At 36.7% G+C, this 20,907-nt stretch overlaps 1 protein-coding gene across 11 annotated transcripts in view; it reads left to right on the top strand.

Moving 5' to 3' along the window:
• The window catches only part of Cd46 (CD46 molecule), a 43,655-nt gene extending 23,927 nt beyond the window's left edge, over positions 1-19,728 (top strand). For 4 of the 11 annotated variants that reach the window (XM_060364979.1, XM_060364978.1, XM_060364976.1 and 1 more), the window contains 4 exons: positions 752-793; positions 2,902-2,937; positions 3,563-3,623; positions 14,389-19,728. In XM_060364979.1, the coding sequence (XP_060220962.1) occupies positions 752-793; positions 2,902-2,937; positions 3,563-3,623; positions 14,389-14,428 (179 nt within the window). In that variant the 3' untranslated portion in view covers positions 14,429-19,728. Of the gene's footprint in view, positions 1-751; positions 2,938-3,562; positions 3,624-14,176 lie in introns of all 11 variants that reach the window. The other 7 variants (XM_060364977.1, XM_060364975.1, XR_009584714.1 and 4 more) reach the window with 6 other exon arrangements.
• The last annotated feature ends 1,179 nt before the right edge of the window (positions 19,729-20,907 follow it).

The following is a 20,907-nucleotide window of genomic DNA, read 5'->3' as shown; positions in this document are numbered from 1 at the left end:
GTCATAATTTTCTTTTTAAAGTATTCATAGTTCTTTGTATGTTGATTTTATATCCTGTGACTTTGCTAACTTCATTAGTTCAAACAGGCTTTTGTGGATGACTGTCTACATACCATCTTGTGGCTGGATGCAGCAAACTAGTAGTAGAGGGATAGCCTAGCATGTTCAGGCCTGGATTCAACCTCAACAACACGGAAAACAAAGATCACATCATTTTCAAACATATTTTTATGTCTTCCTTTCTTAGCTTTGGTTAAATTCCAACACCATGTTGACTGTAAGTGGCAAACATGGATATCCTATCTTGTTCCTGATTTTAGAGGAAAAGTTTTCAGTCTTTCATTATTGATATTAACTGTGGGTTATTTTGATATGGCATTTTGTTGTTGTTGAAATTTCCCTTCCATTTCAGATTGACAACTGAAGTATTTATTGAGCTTGTTCAGTATCTTCAGTTTTAATTAGAATCTCATGACATTTACAGACAAATTTTGAGAATATACTAAAAAGAAACTGTGTATGTTACTATATAATATTACTATATGGAATGTTAGTGGAAAGAAAGCTAATAGTAAAAACATGAAACTAGGATTTACTGATGCTACTCAAAATAAGAAGTATTAATGGGCTATATAAGAAAATGAAAGTATAGGAGTTTTTATACATGGGTGAAAAATAAGCTTGGAAATTTAAAGGATTCATTTTTTTTTGTTTTATCTTACTTAATCTGTATCTCTCTTTTTTTCCCTAGGATATCCTAATCCTCGTGAAGGAATATTTGGCAAAGAATTAGGTTATTATTTCAGTTATTTATACCCCTGAAGTATGAGACTTTAGCAGTTTACATGGAAATATCATACATTTCAGTTACTGGCAGTTAAAGAAGCAGCATATCTTGTTAGTAGTGATAGTTGACATTTAGGATTACTTATTTTGGGCTAACACCATGACAAATGTAAGTACTATTATGCAGAGTAATATGTAGGTAAGTACAATTTCATAGATGGGCCTTAGTGTAGGAAATTTTATAGGCTGAGGTTAAAGTTCATAAAACACAACCATGGTAAATTGAATTCCTAAGTTGAAAATGCACTTAGCATGTCTGCCTGAAGATTGTCAGAGATGGTAACATAGTCAGGGTTCTGGTTTCACTCATGTGATCCTGCTTGTGTAGCAAATGTGGCTTGCCTCTGCGGCCTAAGATCTAAAATAAGATCCGCTACCTAAGATCTAAGCCTTATGTCATATTGCTAACCCAGGCAAAAGTCAAAATTCAAAGTTCAACACTGGTTTCTGCTGAATATACATTAGTGTCATACCAAATGTAGAGTGAAATCATTCAGTCAAACCATTACAGTTTGAGAACTGTCTATATATGATTTAGCTTCAAATTCTGTAGTCACTATGTGTCACTGTGTCAACAAACCCAGTGCTTCTTAAACTATTAAACATATGATAACCATGAAGAGCAGAATTAAGACCAAGACTTCATTCATAGCAATTTAATGAAAATTATGGAACTTTAGAAGCAAATACTTCAGTAGATATAAATACTTTCAAACTTTAAGATTTTGTAGACTTTAATGTTCTCTGGTAGACCTAATTAGCATTAATTGTTAATTTGCTACAGCCTATAGTCACCTGAAAAGGCACGGTCACTGTAGGGACTGCCTAGATCAGATTGGCTTGTGGGCATGGGAAAAGGAGGTTGTCTTGATTGTTGAGTTATGTAGGAGATCTGTGGACAGCTCTGAACAGGTAGTTCTGCACTGTATAAGAAAGCTAGCTAAAGCTGGGCAGTGGTTGTGCAAGCCTTTTAATCCCAGCATTCTGGAGGTAGAAGCAGTTGAATCTCTGTAAGTTTGAGGCAAGCCTGATCTACAGAGCTAGTTCCAGGACAACGTAGACTACAAAAAGAGACTCTGTCTCAAAAACCAACCAACTAAGCAATAAAACAAAACAAAAAGAAAGCTAGCTAAGCATGAACCTACTATCAAGCCATCAATAGCCATCAATAGCCTTCCTTCAGGGTTTCTGCTGTGTTCTCTCAGCTGTGCGTTTCTTGGTTAAAGATAATGTTGTGTGGAATAGCCGACAGGCCTGCCTTCAAGTTCTGCCTTGAGTTCTTGCTGTACTTACCTGAGTGAATGCTAACCCAGACAAATTTTTTTCCTTCCCTATATTGCTTTTGACCAGAGTATTTTTATGTCATCAAGAGAAAGAAAACCAGCAGACCCAGTTAGTCAACTGTGCTTGTTTAAATTCCTCTGCATAACTTAGCAATGCAGTAGGTGGTTTTTGAACATGTTACCTAAGTGCTTCTGCTACTGAGCTGTATAGCCATCTCTGAGGGTACACTTTGAGAAGGGAAGGTCTTTGGTATTTAGGACTATATCTTCATTTAAGGGTGAGGGTGGGGTTGTGAGGGCATAGGGATGACAGGGCCCTCGTAAGGTAAAATATTATTTGTAAAGAATTGAAAATAGCATCTGTTTAATTAATTGATTGAAACTTATTTATAACATTCTACAGTTCTACTTTTTGGGAAAGATGGATTTCTTTTTAAAAATTATAACGAATTATAGATTGCATACTGAACTAAACCAAATATAAGAAGATCATATATTGGGTAATGATTTTCCTCTATTCAGTGAATTCTAATTGTCCTGTAATCATTACTAAATAAGCTGCTGTTGTAAGAAAAGCAAAAACACTGAAAATTGAATTTTACATGTTGGACACAAAATCTGGAAATGGGCTTATAAGTATTCTGTGATTAAGATGTCTTGGGTATATAGTGATTGTGTTCAAATTAGATAAATTAACTTTTATTATTCTCTTAAGTATAGATTATCTAAACTAATCTAGAGACTTCTATATGCTTGGCTCTTTTTTTGTTAGATGCATGGATTATTGCTCTGATTATTATTACTTCAAGTAAGTATCCGAAATTTTTCACTGCTTAAATTTGTTACTGTAAAGCAGTACATTTAAAAAAAGTTTCTTGGCTTGTATAGTTTTTAAACTTGAAATTAACTAACGTAGAAAAACCTTGTTTTTTATGTGTTACCGTTTGTTAACATATTATTTTACATACTATTTCTACTTAGAAGTAGCCTGTAAGCAATGCATGCTTTCTTAAGATGACGTACTATGAATATCCTGATTATGCTTTTGATGATTTTTTTTTTTAATTAAGCCAGAGATCTCTTTCTTACTATGGTCTGTGATTCCAGGGAATTAATTTAGAGAATAAAGAGTACAGATGGAGAGCTGGGAATGATGGCGAACGTCTTTAATCCCAGCACTCCAGAGGCATAGAAAGGCAGATCTCTGTGATTTCAAGGCCAGCCTGGTCTACAAGGAAAGTTCTTAGACAGCCAAGGCTGCACAGAGAATCCCCATCTCAAAAAAATAAAAAGCAAAACAAAAGGAGTGCAGAAGTAACATAATGCATAACTGCTTACCACTGAAATATAAGTGATTTATTTCTTCTGCTTAGATTTTGAGTCTTGGCAATCTTTCTCAGAGTTACATAGTATTTATTTCTATTTTCTTGTAGTTGTTGGATTTGTTGTAATTTGTCTCATTATACTCCGATATCTTGAGTTCAGGAAAAAAGGGTAAGTATCTTAAGTTGTTAATTGGGTGCAACTGATTTGTCCTTTGCCTTGAGCACCCTTGTTTTTAAAGTATGCCTATGGTAATGTGTCCTACAAATTGCATTTCTTTGCTAAAACATCATCAGCTACTTTTAACATCATTGCAGCATAGGGATCTGCATGAAGTTGCTTGTTTAGCAGCTATAAAACCTAGAACCTTTGCTTGGACAAAGCTCATGGTAGCTCAATAACTAATTGGTTTCTCGTAGTAAGGGGGACAGGGACTATCTCTGACAGGAACTCAATGGCAGGCTCTTTGACCTCCCCATCCCCCAAAGGAGGAGCAGTCCTGCTAGGCCACAGAGGAGGACTTTGCAGTCAGTCCTGAAGATATCTGATAAAACAGGGCCAGACGAAAGGGGAGGAGGTTCTCCCCAATCCATGGACTTGGAAAAGGGCAGGGAGAAGCTGAGGGAGGGAGGGTGGGGTTGGGAGGGAATAAGGGAGCAGGATACAGCTGGGATACAGTTAATAAAATGTAACTAATAATAATAAACAATAATAAAAAATACAAAAAAATGTTTTTCTATGAAATTTAAAGTTTAAGTTGCCTAGTGAAGCAAGGTCATTATGAAGCTTTCCCTGCCCTAGGTAAATCCTATTTTCTAAGTTCAAAAGCAGCCAAAATTAAATTTGAAATATTTCAGTTTATAGTCACAGGAATTTTTATGATAAAACCTTACACTTGTCTAACTTGGCTAGTGGTAAGATGCTATTTAGGTGCCTGATTTTTTTTTTAATAATTTAGAGTTATTTATTAATGTTAACCAGGGTGATTAAGACCATCACCATTTGATTTCTCCATTCTGATCTCCTAATTTTTTTAAACTACTAACTCATTCATTAATGACTTAGAACTAGCTGAAAGGCTAAAATTCACAGGGAACTCTATTATCTTTTATCTGTGTTCTACTTGTATAAAGATGAAAACAAAGGGGGATTAAAACAAGAAAAATTATAAGTAAGAAAAGAAGTACGTATTTAGAAGAGACGGAGGTATTCATGATGTTGTGTCCATAGGTAAAAAATAGGGAGTAAAAGTTGCAAAATTTGAGACTGATACTCCAACCAAGGACCATGCATGGAGATAACCTAAAACAGATGTAGCCCATGGCAGCTCAGTATCCAAGTGGGTACCCAAGTAAGAGGAACAGGGTCTGTCTCTGACATGAACTCAGTGGCTGGCTCTTTGATCACCTCTCCCTGAGCGGGGAGCAACCTTACCAGGCCACAGAGGAAGACAATGCAGCCAGGCCTGATGAGACCTGATAGGTTAGGGTTAGATGGAGGGGGAGGAAGACCTCCCCTCTTAGTGGACTTGGGGAAGGGCATGGGAGAAGATGAGGGAGGGTGGGATTAGGAGGGAATGACAGAGGGGGCTGAATATATAATATAATATAAAATATAAAAAAATAAAAATTTTTAAAAACATAGAAAATCTAAAACGTAACAAAAAAGTTGCAGAATTAAATGTGGCAAATTTTCGTATAATGGAAGATTTGGAATAAATCTTAGAACACAGATCAGATTAGTGCTTTGAAGTTTCTCATAGGATTTAGCTAATTTTATTTGTTTTCTTGTCACTTTAAAATAGCTCTGAAATCATCCCTAATAAATATAAGACCCTTGTTTCATGTTTCCTTTTAAATTAATCATCAGGTTTGGGCTATACAATAGAAGTATATTCTTCAATTTTAAAAAGCTCAGTCTTTTTATATAGACACTTAATTCTAATTTACTTAAATAAAAACATCACACAGCTAGATTGAGGAAGCCATTCAAACACTCGACCAGTCCCAAACTCTATACATTTTAATGATCTTCTATACCATTAGTATAGCCATATTGAAGTAATAGACCTTTACATTTTCTCTTTCAATCACATTTTTATTCACTTACCCACAACCAAAAAAGGGGGGAGGGGACTATGACAGAGTTAAAGCTAGACATAGCAAATACATTTTGAAGCTTTTAAATATTACTTTATTATAATTTTAAATACCTGCAATTCCTTTATTTGAATCTCAAATCTTGTATTTATGGAACATGTAATAATAACATTTGATTTATCTATTGGTTATATTTTTAGTATTAAAAATGTCAGTAGGGAATAGTATCAGTGGTTTTATTATTATAAAAGGCCTGTCTAAAAATAACTTCCAAAGAAAATAAAATAAAGTAGCTTTTCATTACCATTTTTACTGTTGTTTATAACCACTCCATAAAAATTCATGATTGATCCCTAAAAATATTAATATACTGTACAGATGGTACAGATACCAGTTAATGGGTCTTTTAAATCTAAACAATTATCTGATTATTGCCCTCACAAATTAAAGGTTCAATAATGACGTGAAAATCTAAAAATAATTTGTTTTGCAATTCTTCTTGTTCATATGTAACACCACAGTAGTCTAACAAAAAATTAAACACCTAAAGATATTTGGAAGAATACAGTGCAATGTAGTCACTGTAGAGTAGCACAACTTTAGACAAGAATGGTGTGGGAGGGAGTTAATTGCCTCTTAATTGCCACTGAGCTAAAATATAAATTGTATTGATAGTCTTTTAGGATATAATTTTCCCTGTTTAATGACAAGAAGCCAATATAACATATGATGGTTAAGTTAAAAGTTAGGTTTTCCCCATGCTTATTATGCACAAGGCACTGGGTCAATCTGCAGCACACACACACACAAAGTAATATAATTTTCAGAATGCTTGGCTTCAGAACACTGAAGTCCATATACAGAGGTCTGGGGGATTTCTATTGTTTGTTTCAGAGAATATCCACTATGTACCCTAGCTAGCCTCAAATTTGTGATGATCCTCCTGACTTGCCTCTCTAGTGGCAATATACCTAGGACTGAGAAGCATTTCTTCTTTAACATCTTGAGCAATACTTCTTTGTAGAGCCATGAATCAACTGGAAATCTCCTGATCCTTTGGTCTAAGATAGGTCTGAGATCTACTGGCTAATGTACTCCCAAGGGTGCTGTTTGGTCCACTGAATAATATTATCCATGGTCCCATGTTGTTGAACTTTAAAAAAAACACTGTCAAGCTCACTGTCTTTTTATTTTATTTTCTAATATTTGAGGTCATTAAGTCTTTCTTTTTCTTTTTACTTTTCTACTTTTCTTCCCCTTCTTCTTCCTTTTTTTTTTTTTTTTTTTTGAGACAGTGTCTCACTATGTAGCTCGTCTATCTTCAAACTCACTTTGTAGACCAGGCTTGCCTCAGACTCACAGATATCCAACTGCCTCTGTCACCCAAGTGCTGGGATTAAAGGTATACACCACTATACACTATACCTGGCCATTTTTTTAAAGATTTGTTTACTTTTTATGTGTAGAAGTGTTTTGTTTTGTCTACATGTATGTCAATGTATGTGCCTGGTGCACAAGGAGGCTTGAGAAGGGCACCAGTTCCCCTGGACCTGGAGTTACAGCCAATTGTAACTCCATATGGTTAGAGGAATTGGACCTAGATCCTCTACAAGAACAAGTGCTTTTTACCTCTCAGCCATCTCTCCAGCCCCTGTGAGATCTCTTTTTATCTCTGTGTATCTTTTTCAAGAGTGGGTTAATAGTGGTCTTTATTTTATTTAAACTTTTTGTGCTATTTTCTTAATAGTGCTTAATGTCCTTAATCTTTCCCCTCAATGTAGCTTTCATTTCCTCTGAGTTAACAGGAATAAAGAAATCTATTTTCTCCTCTAATCTCACTTGACAACACAGAAGACTGCTATGAGAAAGTATGTAGATTTTCCATACACAGTTAAAAATCAGTCTGATCTGCAGCTGACACCAGTTGTTGTCCTTCATTTACTTAAATTCAGATTGCTTAGGTAGATCTCCACAACTCTCTTTCAGATTTTATTTTACCTGTGCTTTTGACCTACCAACTATAAGTTAAGGTCCCCACATCTCTTATTCAATCTGCTAAAATGACTCAGAACTCAAACTGGATAAACTGTAGTTAATATAAAAAATAAAAATTTAATTAAAAAAAAAGAACTCAAACTGGTTTAAACTGTAGAGAAAAAGATGTATGTCATAGAAAGAGTAAGAAAACTCCATGCCTGTGGGGGAACTAAACCCAGGAACCTTCTTTTGTCCATCTGCCTGGAATCTCCAATCCCAATCCTTTCTGCCTTTTTCTTTTTTAATAATCATGATTAATTATATCATTTAGGCTTCAGACCTTCCCCTTCTTGGGAGGCTGGGCAGTAGGGGTGAGTTTAAACCCTCAAGTACTGTCTAGACCTTTTCTGAAGCTTCTGAGAGGTTCCAGCCATGAGTCAGTTCATTGGCACACACACATACGCATATCTCTTTGAAGAGTCTAAGGATATTAAAAGTTGTTGGCTATAGAAATAAATACAGACTGTATTTCACAATATCACATTGCATCCGTAACTTCTTATATAAGAATATAAAATGTATGGTTACTTTTCTATATTTAGGGGATAACTGAAAGAAGGCATAGATGTTCTCGAATTGCTGTTAAAGAACAGTTTTAAAAGCAGGCTTTAAGGCAAACAGATATTTGTAATGACTTGAGAGCATAATACTTCTTCTCCGGCCCTCATCATGAAGTACAAACATTGTACAAATAATACTTTTCAGAGTATTAGCATCATTTAAGTTTGTGAAAAATAGCCGAAAGGTTAAAAGTATTCTGTGATTTGGGTTACTGACTCTCAGTTATAACAAAAAGGATAGAATTTGGACTGAGGGGGTAGCTTCTCTGTGAACTATTTGCCACACAAGCATGAAGACGTACATAGAAAGCCAGGTGTGGTGGCACATGCTTGTAATCCCAGCACTTGGGATACAGAGATACACAGATTTCAGGGGCTTGCTATCCAGTCAAGCCTGGTCTATCACATAAACAAAAGAGTAAATTTAGATCATCGACATGGGTCTTAAATAAGTCCAGTCCACTTGCTTCTCTCCATTTTCCTTCCCAGTCTCCTTTCTTTACTAATTTCCTCCTCTTCGAAGTAACATACTGCTTGATTTCCATCTTTAAAAGTCTGTGTGCTTCTGAACAGCTGCTTTTTATTTAAATATTTTCACTCGTGGACCTTTTTTTTTTTCATATTTGCATGATTTTCTTTAGCTAAGGTTTTCTTAACTTACATCCCTGGAAAGGTAAGAGTTATTCCATAAGTATTATTTGCATATTTCGTGTGCTTTATTATCCATAACAGTAATTTTCATTGTTTTCCATTAGTGATGTTTACTACTTGGTTTAACCTAAATTGACTGATTTAATTATTTTGTCATCTGTAAGTTGTTTAGGGCTTAAATGATACAGCTTAAAAACTGGTCAGTATAGACAGCTGAGGAGTACCTACACAGTGCAAAAAAGCCAACAATCCAATTTAGTTCAGCATTTTTTTCTACTTGACTTAAACTTTTGATCATTCAACAGATTGTTCTACAATGTACAATGTTTTTGTAACAAAGAATACATACGAAAATATTGTGTAATTGTTTAGAAAGCATGTAACAAAATTTAGAGACATGTTGTAGGTTACATAGGGATCATCCTGCACATTCCTTTAGTCCCAGCACTCAAGAGGTAGAGGCAGGCAGATCTAACTTTGAGGCCAGCTTGATCTACATAGTGAGTTCCAGACAAAGCTCCGTAATGAGACCCTGTCAAAAAGAAAGAAAGGAAAGAAAGAAAGAAAGAAAGAAAGAAAGAAAGAGAAAAAAGAAAAGAAGGAATGAAATAAAGAAAAACCACATGGAAAAGAAAAAAATGTGTATCATGCAAACTAAACTCAATGCAAAGCCAAAATGTATCAAAATACCTGATTTGTCATAAAGTTGATTCCCAACATTATAAGAGACATAATACATACTGTTTTCCTCCAATATTAAAATTATATAAACCTGAACTATTTTTCTTACAAAATGTTGTTGGGTTATTATAGTATTTATTTTGAATAGATGGTTCGGAGGTAAACACTGAATGGCACTGTCAAGTGTAATTTCAGGGTTAATGTTAGGCGCTTGAGTGAGAATCCTAAAATCTCAGCTGGTAAGTTTAGAACTCAGCTTCACTCAGTAACCCCATACTATGCTATTCTTCCTTTTGAAGTTACTTTATTCGGCCTCTTTCCCTTTATTTGGCACATACCTGAGAAGTATGTGAAGAGAAGTAAAGTTTACCACTCCCTGAGATGAGAGTGTAAAATGTTGTTTTGAAAAGCAGCCGATGGATATTAGGTACAAGTTCCATGAGTTCAAATATATTGGCAAGAAAGATAAAAGAGTAAACTTAAATTCCTGGTTTTTTCACCAAATTATTTGTTGTCTTATATTCTTTTTCCAAGTTTAATACAATGTACGTGGACAGACTATGTTGTGAAGTAGTCTTAAACAGTTATGACCTAGTTTCCACTCGGCAGTCTGATTGCCTATACTTCTGAAACAGCTATAAACCTAAACACAAGAGTGTTTTTGAGCCTGAAGGGAAGCAGTCAACAAAAGCAGTCCATTTCAAGTACAAGCAGGGGACGAAATGTTCCTTTATAGAAACAAAAGTACAGTTTACATTTTACAAGTGTATTCAACTCCAACTTTAAACTAATTCCCTAAAAGCATTTAGCTGTTTCTCTGAATCAAAATATATTTGGTATATTATTTTAAAAAAAACCATATATAGCCTCAGCTTTTGAAAAATTACAGTTGTTTCTGATTCCATCCATTAGTCTATCTTTGGATTAAAATGAATTAAGTGTTCCCTTAAATGCCAGGGATGGTGGTGCACACCTGTAATACAAGTATACAGGAGGCTGAGATGTATACAGATGTTTACAATATACAGAAGAACCCTGAGATGGAATTGAGCAAGAGCTACCTAGCAAGGGTGTCTAAAACCTAAAGAAAAAAAGTGTTCCTTTATTTGTGCTACAATGTATATCTACAGGGTTAGGAGTCAGGGCAGGACCCCGAGCCCTTTCTCTAGTCCATAAAATCTTGGTTGAAAAAGCCACAGGGGCACATGGGAAGGGTAGTTTCTTGAAAAAAGCAGTTACCTTTAATCACAGGGAAGAGGAAAGACAAAACATGCCAAGAAGGGAGGCTGTTAGTCTATCCAGTCATAGCTACTTTCTAGAGTCTCCTTGAAAAACGGCCCAGGCTAAACAAAACTAGGAAAGCAGTGTACAGAACTGAGCTTTGGGATGTGTGTAAACATTTATAGTGACTGCTAAAGTTAATTTAAAAAACTAGTTAAAAATTCAGTTTCATTTTTTTCCTTGCTAAAATAGCTTCTTAAAAATAAAATGCAACTCCAAACTTACCATTGCTTTTTAGGAAAGATTTGTTTTATCTTTTTGTGTCTGTGTCTGAGGAGCAGGGTATGTGCATGTGAATACAGGTGCCTGTGGAAGCCAGAGGCCTTGGATGCACTGGAGCTGAAGTTACAGGTTGTTATAAACTACCTGATATGAGGGCTAGGACCAAACTCTGCATGATCATTGCTTTTTGCCTTTCCTGAATGTTGGATTTCTTCTTAAGTTTTGAGTAAAAAAAAAAAAAAAACAAAAAGAAAAAAAAAAGATTTCACTACATTCCACTAAGAGAATTCAGTGGCAAGTATTAAGTCACCATAGCAATCTTAAGAAACTGCTCTGAGTACAGTGCCAGGATCATAACCTACCAACAGGTTACCCTTGTTGGCTTTTGTACTGGCCAGCATCCCCTAAGAATGCATGCACACTGGTAACTGGCTGGTCTAAGTTTTGGGTTAAATTGTTGCAGTCAGTTTTCTAAGGCAGGGCCTAGAGTGCATCTGTCCCTACTCAAAAGTGAAGGGTCACAGTGGGGACTGTTAGAATCACTGTTGCTCTCAGACATCATCAGGTACAAAGCTCTGAGACTAGAGAAGCCTGCATGCCTCCCTAACCTTTCCCATTGGTCCTAAATTGAAACAAAGGAAATGCTTACTAAGTACTGTGTATAGACAAGATTTATTTCTTCTTTTAGAGGGGATCAAAAACATAAGGATAGAAGAGTTTTTTGTTTTTTGTTTTTTTTTTTTGTTTTTGTTTTTTTAGGGTTAGACACGAACAACTAAAATATTTTCTAGTTTAGAATTTTTTTTTTTTTTTAAATTGTCTACTTTGGGTCTGGAAAAATACAGCTCAGTGGTAGAGTGCTGTATAAGGAACTGGATTCCATTCCCATCATAAGAAAAAAAACACGCCTATTTTCAAAGTAAGTTTCTGGAATTTAATTTCTGCATGTAGTTATGTCTGTTGTGATGCTGCCCTTATTACTTTGTCTTGTGGGAAAACGGAGGTTAGAGCTCAGCATACCACTTTCCAGAAAAAAGTCAATTTCAGGCTCACCAGCAGGGAAAACTGCATCAGTGCCAGGAACCTATAGAAACAACTTATCTTTTGCCTCTAGATTGCAAGTTAGTGTTTCCACTGTCTCACATACAATTATTGGGTCACATTTTACTGTGGCTTGAATGTAGCTGGCTGCCATTGACATATCTAAAATGTATATGAATTTTATATAGAAAAAGTATCTGGTTTCCTTTAACTATAATTTATATTTAAAAGCAAGTAAATACCCCACTTGAAATTGGGAAATGATTAATTTCATACTAATGTGTAACTCAGAAATATAATTTATAATGACATTACATTTCAACCTAACATGGTGGTAATAGGTTTTCCGCTGATGCAATATAGGCCAGATTAGACCACATTAAATGTACATAAATGCAGGTTTATTAGATGCTGCTCCCAAGTGGGTTCACTGGTCCCAAGGAAACAGTGCCAGAGAAATCATGTGCCTGGACTAAGGCAACAGGATTTCACAGATCTTTCGTGAGGGGTGATGACATGTCAGCTAGGAGCTGGGATGGGCAGGCACTCCTGGGTAGGTTGCCTGAAACAGAGAGATGAGGGGGGATGAAGTGTTAGCCCAGAGTTTTCTCCTGCAGGCAGGCTGAGGGAAGGAGAGCAGATGGGGTCTTCCAACTTGTGCAGAAGCAAGCAGGGTTTCCAAACAAACAGGTGGCACACACCTATAGTCCAGAGGTAGGAGAATGGTGAGTCTGAAGTCAGTCTGGCTACATAGCAAGCAAGCAAGCAAGAACTTGTCTTAAAATAAACCTACATTTTATTTGTAAAATTTAATTATTTTTATGTTAGGGTTCTTAAGATTTCTCTTTTCAACAATCTAAAATTTATTTTCTATTTGCTTGGTTCTGAAAAGCCTTCGTATGTATCTACATACATATATATATCCATTAACACTACAACACTCAAAATTGGGAATATAAACAATTTAGACCTCTCTAAGAATACTAGTAGCAAAATTATGTAAATGTTAGTAAAATTATTTTTCCTAACAACCTTAATAATTTAAGTAAATTACAAATTTGATGTCTGGTATTTAACTTTTTTGAACATCAATAACCAGCCAAAGATATACTACTAACATTTCACAGCTAGTTGCACGCTTCTGTAAAAGGCTATATGGCTGTGACAAGAATCTACAAAGTGGAACTGTAGACTTTTTTTCTTGAGTAACATTCCAGATGTCAATCACCCACTCTGGCTGTTCATGACTTTATTAAACAAGCCACCCGAGCTAAGTTGTTTGTAAGGAATGAATTCCCCAAAGAACTTCAAGAATGCAGAAAACAGACATTGCACGTTACCTTTGCCAAAGGAAGCCTTTTTAAAAGTCTTCTCCTGAAGGTACTCCTGCTGTCAGTTATACTGAAAGGAGCTCTGGAAGCAGTTCATACTCAAGTAGAACAGAGCTTGGCCCCAACCAGTCAGGCTCTGAGGAACTAGTGCTTGGAAGAAGAAACCTGCCACTTCTGATTAATTGCCCTGTCTAAGGTTTAACGTTTTACATTTAGTAGCATAGAGGGACCATTTTGAAAAGACTGTGAATACAAATTGAAACTGGGTGAAGGTGAATCCTGTTTTGAGTATAAACACCTGCAGTCACTCTGAGTGACACCACCCCCACCCAAGTTTGGGGAAGATAATGCTTGAACTAAAAAACAAGCAAAAAACCACCCAGAAACTCTGAATTAAGAAAAATTAAAGTCCGTACTCATTTTCATGTACTTCTAAAAAAGTATCAGTTGTACCCTGACCTGCTCTTATGTATAAAATCATAGCATTTAAAAAACAGACAAAAAGATAGTAAGTTAAGAAAAAGAATTTCCTAATTGTTTAAAAATAAGAAAAGGCCTTACTTACTGTTTCTAAACTTAATTTAAAATGTTTTCAATAAAATATTTTATTTTTTAAATAAATTTACCTTTATAGCATACTCTGCTTCAAATTAAACCTTCATGTTAGTATTTATATGTGAGCATGTCTGTATAAATATTTATATTTACCAAATAATTTGTCAGTTATATAAATATATGAGCAAAAGTGTGCTTTTTAAAAAGATAGTCTAAATGACAGAGAAACAGGTGTATTTGAACTTAAAATGTTCTTTTAACTACAGAAATATATCTGCAGCAACATAAGAAGCCTATGCGTGGAAGTCATTACTGTTCCATTTTTGAAAACTGGCTCTTCAAGTCTGCCAAAAGTAAAGTTATATATTTGCAGAAGTTTCATTTGTGATAATGTGTGTGTGTGTGCTTCTAGTGTAAATCAAATCTGTTTCTAAATGCAATCTGTGTCTAACCTCTCTACCATCTTCTCACATCTCAGCCCCTCCAGCTCACCAAGGGTTCTCAACATCCAAACCTGAGTGCCTGTGTCCTGAGCAGTGACATGATATCTGCAGGAAGAAGGCCACATTTCCAAGATGACACCAGACCTTCTACAATTCTCTTATCCTTATACCTCAAAGTTTCATGCACATAATGGCTGTGCATTAAACACATGTCTGTGTCTTTCACACTCTCAATCTATTATTACCTGAAATGCTTAATATCCTCTCCCTATCCATGTATCTCCAAGGGTAATGCATGCCCAACATGTCCTGTGAAGCTCTAATTCCTCAGGATCTTAATCTTCTATTGCCTAGCCTTAAGAGTCTATATACGTTTCTAATAGGAGATTAACTTTCATATCACTTTAATGCATTCATAGGTCTCATAAAACAAAGTCTGGCAGTTAAAAACTTGACTTGTATAAGTCACAGGACATAATTTTCTTTATGTATAAATAATTCTTGCTGCCTTTGTAGATATGAAGTAAGCCAGACCAAGTAAAGCTAGGCCAGTGTTTCTCACCTAAGGCTGTCCATTAGCCTCCCCAGGGAGCTTTATTGACACTTGAGTACCACCCCAGCAGGCTCTCCTGTTTTTAATTTGAGATGCGGCCTGAACACAGGAGGTTTTAACTTCTATGGTGATTTTAATTTGCAGCTGAGGCTGAGAATCTCCATTAGCAACTTTCAGGCCTAACAATCAACTTCATATAGAAGCTTAAAGAAAACCATAGTTTAATTCTGCCTATTATAAAACAAAATTTCAAAAACTTGAATTTAATGTTGTTCATGAGTTGGGGATGTATCTCAGCAAAAGGTTTGCTCAGCATGTACAAGACGCTGAATTTGCTCGGCAGATGGCACATGCCTTTAATTCCAGCCGTCGGGAAGCAGAAGGAGGAGGGTCTCTGTGAGTTTGAGGTCAGCCTGGTCTACAGAGTAAGTTCCAGGACAACCAAGGCTACAGAAACCCTATCTCAACGAAACAAAAAAAATCATTAACAGACTATTAACATAACTTTGTTTGCTTAGAAGTCTTGATGTCTATCAAAATAAGCAATGATAAAAAATGTAGTTAAAATGTTATTTATGAATAATGTCAACATTCCAAAATTACATTGATCTAAAGCATTTTAGATAATAAACATGTGACTAGCATATTTTTTAATTGGCATAAAATATAGAGAGACTGTTTACAGTAACCAACAATAAATTGTCTGAATTATGCTAGAAAGACCTTAGGAGTAAAAGGAATTTGACTTGCATCTTAAAGTAATTTTAAGGTTTAAGGGAAATAAGCAATTCTACAGTGTTCTAAAGCTTGTGATACCTGAGAGCTAACATTTTAACCAAGACTGGATTTTATATATTTTAACATTTTGCCTACTTAAGAGCAGAATTTAATAATGTACTAATGTCTAGAAGTGATTCAGGATTAAGTGACTACAATACACAACTATTCTTCCTCATGTTTCGCTATGTTTAGGATCTCTAGGCTCATCCAGAGGTTACCCTGAGCAGTCAACCTTTGAGAGCACAGCACTGCTGCCCTCCTGTGGACTGTTTTGGATATTGGACAGTCCTCTTACCCCTTCACTGTGAGGTTGTCATTGCTGGGACTCCAGAGCCATTAATTTTAGATCATGTAAAACACTAGCTCTCTTCTGCTTTTGTGAAAGTAACATTTTCTTTGTTATTCGCTTCTGAAATATGAGGGAAATATAATACTCGGGACAGAAGTGAATGCATAATTTCCCTTCTTGCTTACATACATACAGCAGGTGAACACATTGCCACACACACAATGCTGAAAAACTACCCACTTTTATACCTGACATGACTGGACAAAATCCAGTAAGACCTGAGTATAGGTAGTAAGACTGATGTGAAGAATAGCTCTGAAGACTGTTATATATTGCAATGCTAAACCCTGTGTGGAACCAGCAGAAACAGGAGCTCTAGTGTTTGGGGCTTGTGGCTTCACTGGGAATTATCTAATGCTTAGGTAAACACGTTAAGCATGGTGTTGGAAAAATTAAGTCATCTGATTACCTGCCTCCACAAAGTCTCATCAAAAAATATTAAATCTGTACTTGAGGTGAGCTTAAACCATGAAGAATTTCTTCTGTAGTCTCCCATAGCAATATTCTCAAATTGATGTGCAGGTTAATAACATCATGATCTTGTTAAAAGGTGAACACTGATCAGAGAAGACAGCGTGAAGGCAGTGTGACCCCAGAAGCAAATGTGACCCTGCTGCTTTTGAAGCTTGAGGACAAGCCAAAGAACACAGCCTATTTATAAACAAAGTCAAGAAACCTATTTTTCCTTCATATTTCTGAAGGGTTTGTGTCTGATAGCACCTTGATTTCAGTCCAGTAAAAACGAAGTCAGATTTCTGCTACTCAGAGCTGCTAAGAATGTTAAGTGTGTGTTAAGACATCACATTTGTGCCAATTTGTTACAGCAATGACAGGAAATGTATGCACCAACAAAACAGCGGGTAGCATAGAACTATAACGAATATAGTACGGCCTTTTCAGAAATATGGAAGTGGCTCTCAACCGTGGCTGCACACTAGATTCACCTAAGCCTCATTCTGAGACTAGCTAAAATAGTACTTGCTTGCAGGCATGGGACCTGAGGATCACTCTTTCAATGACCAAAGTGTGCCCCAGAAAAAAAACACACTAAAACTATCTTAGGCTTCTCTAAAAAGTACAGTGTGCTAGCTATCCCCAAGTCTATATGCCAGCTTCCATACTGAAGGCCTAGACCAACTTCTTAAAAGATAGGGTCTATACTTAACTCATTTGATATACTAATCTGGTTGCAGAGCTTCCCCAGTTAACAAAAATACACTGTAGTCACTTCTAAAAAGTCTGGTACGGCTCAAGTTAATAATGTGTCAACAAAAGATTTTCTACCTGGGTTAACAACGTGGTTTTATAAGCCTGACTCAGGAGGGTGTTACCAAAACCAAAATCTACATTACCAGTCAATTATGAAACTACCCCAGAGTGACAATTTTATGTAAAGCATCTAGAAAACAAAACAAAACAAAACAAAACAAAACAGCCAAGAGGCGTTTGTTGAGGTAGTTTAAGCATTCAGTGAGGGTATTATTTTTATAAAAAAACTTAAATCACTGTTTTTGTGTTTTTATATTAAACTGTCTCCCAGCACTTAACTGGACTCATGACCTTGGGGGTGTTTTAATTATATTTTCAAAACAAATTAATTGGGAGTTTTGGACAGGGTACCTATGTTATATTAAAAAAAGGCTTAATTTGTAGTTAATATCACAAACCCAATATGTCATACTTTAGAGGTGCTGCAGTCTCCTACTTTAGTGGGGCAAATTAAAAAATACAGCTGAGGGACTTAGCCATTTTCCCCGCTACATCCTAGGACTTAGGACATGGATTATCAATCAGAAGCTTGAGCTAGCTCTGCAGCTATCATAGTATCATAGTATCATAGTCATTGGGAAGTCTTTCCAGCAAATGCTCCAGCAACCTCCTACTTCTAGCAAAATGGACAAGAAAGCCATCTGGGTTAAGGCTATTGGTATGTAGGCTCAGAAAAAGTTTCCTGAGCAGCGCATTTGCCATCAGTTATTGAAACGACTGTACTGTCGGTAGTTCATAGTTAGCTATGCAGCTCCTATGGAAGGGGCCACATGTTATTTTTCCTGAAGGCTCTCCAAGAATGAACCTTGCCCCCGAGTGCTGTCCAATCTGGCAAATCTCTGAACAGTTTTACAAAATTCTCTCACCACCTATTTAAGGGCTGAAATAAACTATCTGCTGAAAGTAGAACTCCATCTGCTACAAATGTAACTGAAATTAGCCTGCTCCCCTTTAAGGGCCACATGACAGTATAGTTAAGTAAGTTCCCTGCAAGCCATACAGGAGGAGAGTCAAGAGTTCACAGGTCCCTTGGAACCAAGAATAGTCTTCCCATTTAATAAAATCCCTCAGCCTAGAGCTCCAACCTTCTGTCTCTGCTAATCTTTCATCCTTATAATTTCATTTCCATTTAATGACCTTCATTTTTAATGTCTATACGCAGCAACCTACTTCCAATTCCTCATGACTGGCACAGTAAATTAACTTTGTAGGGCCCAGTTCTCATTGCCATAGAGTTATGAATGAAAAAGAACAGATACAAACACAGACATGATAAATTGAATATTGCAAAATTATTTATTAAAGATGGGATGCATCAACATACTCTTAAGAGAAAGATGATTCAGCAACAACCAGTTTATACAATTCATAACAGTACATGTCAAAAATTGCAACTGAGGATATCAGATAAATTACAATTTAGTTAAAAAAACCAATAAGTGATTTCTAACTTCCAAAACCACATACATATGCATTAAAGAAGTTAGGAAACTGTGTTCTTCCTTCTCTGCTCTGCCCATGTAGGAAATGACAGGCTGCTGCTGACCAGACACCACAAGGCTCTGAGGCTGGTGCTTTTCCCCCTACATCATAACCGATTTCAAATGGTGCTAGACAGGAACAGACTCTGAACACCAGGAGAAATCGGTCAGCCTGTGTAAGAGATGGGCCAGTGGTGTTCTTCAGGTCTGAACCTCAAGGCAGGTGACAAGTCTGCTTTCAGCTGTGATGCAACCAGGACTGAGTGCTCCAGGTATCTTCCAGGTACAGGCAGGCAGTATTGATGTGAATGAAGTAGTCCTCCACATACACAGCCCTCACCCTTTCCCTGCTATAATCAACACCCAGAACATCACTGAATGATGAACAGTGCAAGCCCTCAGCCACCTTCCCCACCCATGGAATGCTGGATAAAGTAGATAACTCTTTGCCTCTGGTCAAACCCTTATGTTTATTCTGAACACAAAATTTTCCTAATACAACCTCTAAACCAGACGAGAAAATTTTCATTATTCAAGTCTTCCCTTGATTTCTTGAAGGAGAGAGTCAGTCCTGTATACAGCTGCTCCTCTGTAGTTTACTCTCTGCTGTGCTGCAATTCTTACTCCTAAAACACTGATTTCAAATGGTGCTAGATACAAAGATGGAAAAATCTAAGCCACCATGTGAAACCAGCTTCCAGAAGAAGAGGATCTCACTGAAGAAAGCAGAGAAGTGCAGTCAGAAGATTCAGACTCAGCCCTGATAATCACCTTGCCTGTCAGAGGCAGATGACCGCTATACAATGCTTCTCAGAGCAACATCAGACTCAGCCAAAACTATGAGCAGACAAGACCAATGAAAAGTTTGTTTCCTGGATGACTTTACATTAGTTATTATACATTATTATATACAATGAAGTAAAAACCAAATCCATTCAACATATGTACATTTGCAATGTCTTGATTTTATGTAATATTTCCCAAGATGCATAAAGTCGTAGATACATTATGTCACTCTTTCAGGACAGTGACCTATAAGATGTTAACCACTGAACAAAAGTGTGTCACCTGTGCCAGGACAACTCTTCCACAAATATTATTCAAAAAGAGCACATGTTCCTCCTCTCCATCCCATAACCCGCAGGCTAGCAATCTGATTTAACCCAGAATGACCTTAAAAGCTGGTATCTTATCATTTGTTAGATAACCCTCTAACATGAAACAAGATGTTTTAAATTTTTATCTAAAATTTGTTCTCCCCAGCAATAGGGAAGATGATAGTAATGAAGCCTAGCAATTCTGACATTGCATAGGCCCAGCTTCTAAGAAACTGGACCAGCCAGAGGAGAAACCGAAGGCTTAGCAGCCTCCCTGGGGCTTTCCATGACCTCAGCTATGGACAGAGGAGGCAGGTAGAGCTACACACTGGGCTGAGTGATAGTGACACTAGTTGCCAAAATTAGGGCCTTGTGGAACCAGTGATAGGACTTTAGGTTGTTAACAGATTAGACAGCAGTTATTAACAAGGGTCAAAATCCTGTAAACAAAGGAGACAGATGAGTTTTGCATATGATAATATTCTGCTTTTCTGATTTCCATCTCAGCCAAATCTTCTTAGCAACTTCCTATTGCTAATATCTTCAGTGCTCTTTCTTCTTTACTAAAGAGAGATATCCTGCAGGCCTCACCCTTCCTGCCTGTGCTATTACTTTCTTTTAGCACCTCCCCACCCACTCCCTCAGCTGCCACTCCCACTTTCCTACCTCAGCTCTAGAAAGCTTTCTTCAAGGCTAGCCCCAAGACACCTGTCTTTTTGGTCCTCAGCAGCCTTTCTTCCTACCCCAGCAAGTAAAGTGCCACGCAGGCCCAGGGAAGGTGTTGTGCCTGGCACGGGGAAACTAACACTGAAGGAAAGGTAAGGTCTAGGGTTCTACCCTTGGGCTGCAAACCCTGTTTTCTGGTAGATATGAATCATAGTATGATTTAAGCAGTAAACTACAGAAGAGGGAAAGAAAAGTAGTCCTACCATTCAAACCACCCAACCCCATTCATGCTTCAGTAGCCCAAAAAAACAGGATTCTCATGGTCAGCTGAGCAATGTCCCTTTTCTGAAACAAGATTA

The sequence above is a fragment of the Meriones unguiculatus genome, chromosome 11, assembly GCF_030254825.1.
Source record: "Meriones unguiculatus strain TT.TT164.6M chromosome 11, Bangor_MerUng_6.1, whole genome shotgun sequence".
In the NCBI taxonomy this organism is placed as follows: domain Eukaryota; kingdom Metazoa; phylum Chordata; class Mammalia; order Rodentia; family Muridae; genus Meriones; species Meriones unguiculatus.
The sequence above is the reverse complement of the archived record's forward strand: the minus strand, read 5'-3'. Positions and strand labels throughout refer to the sequence as shown.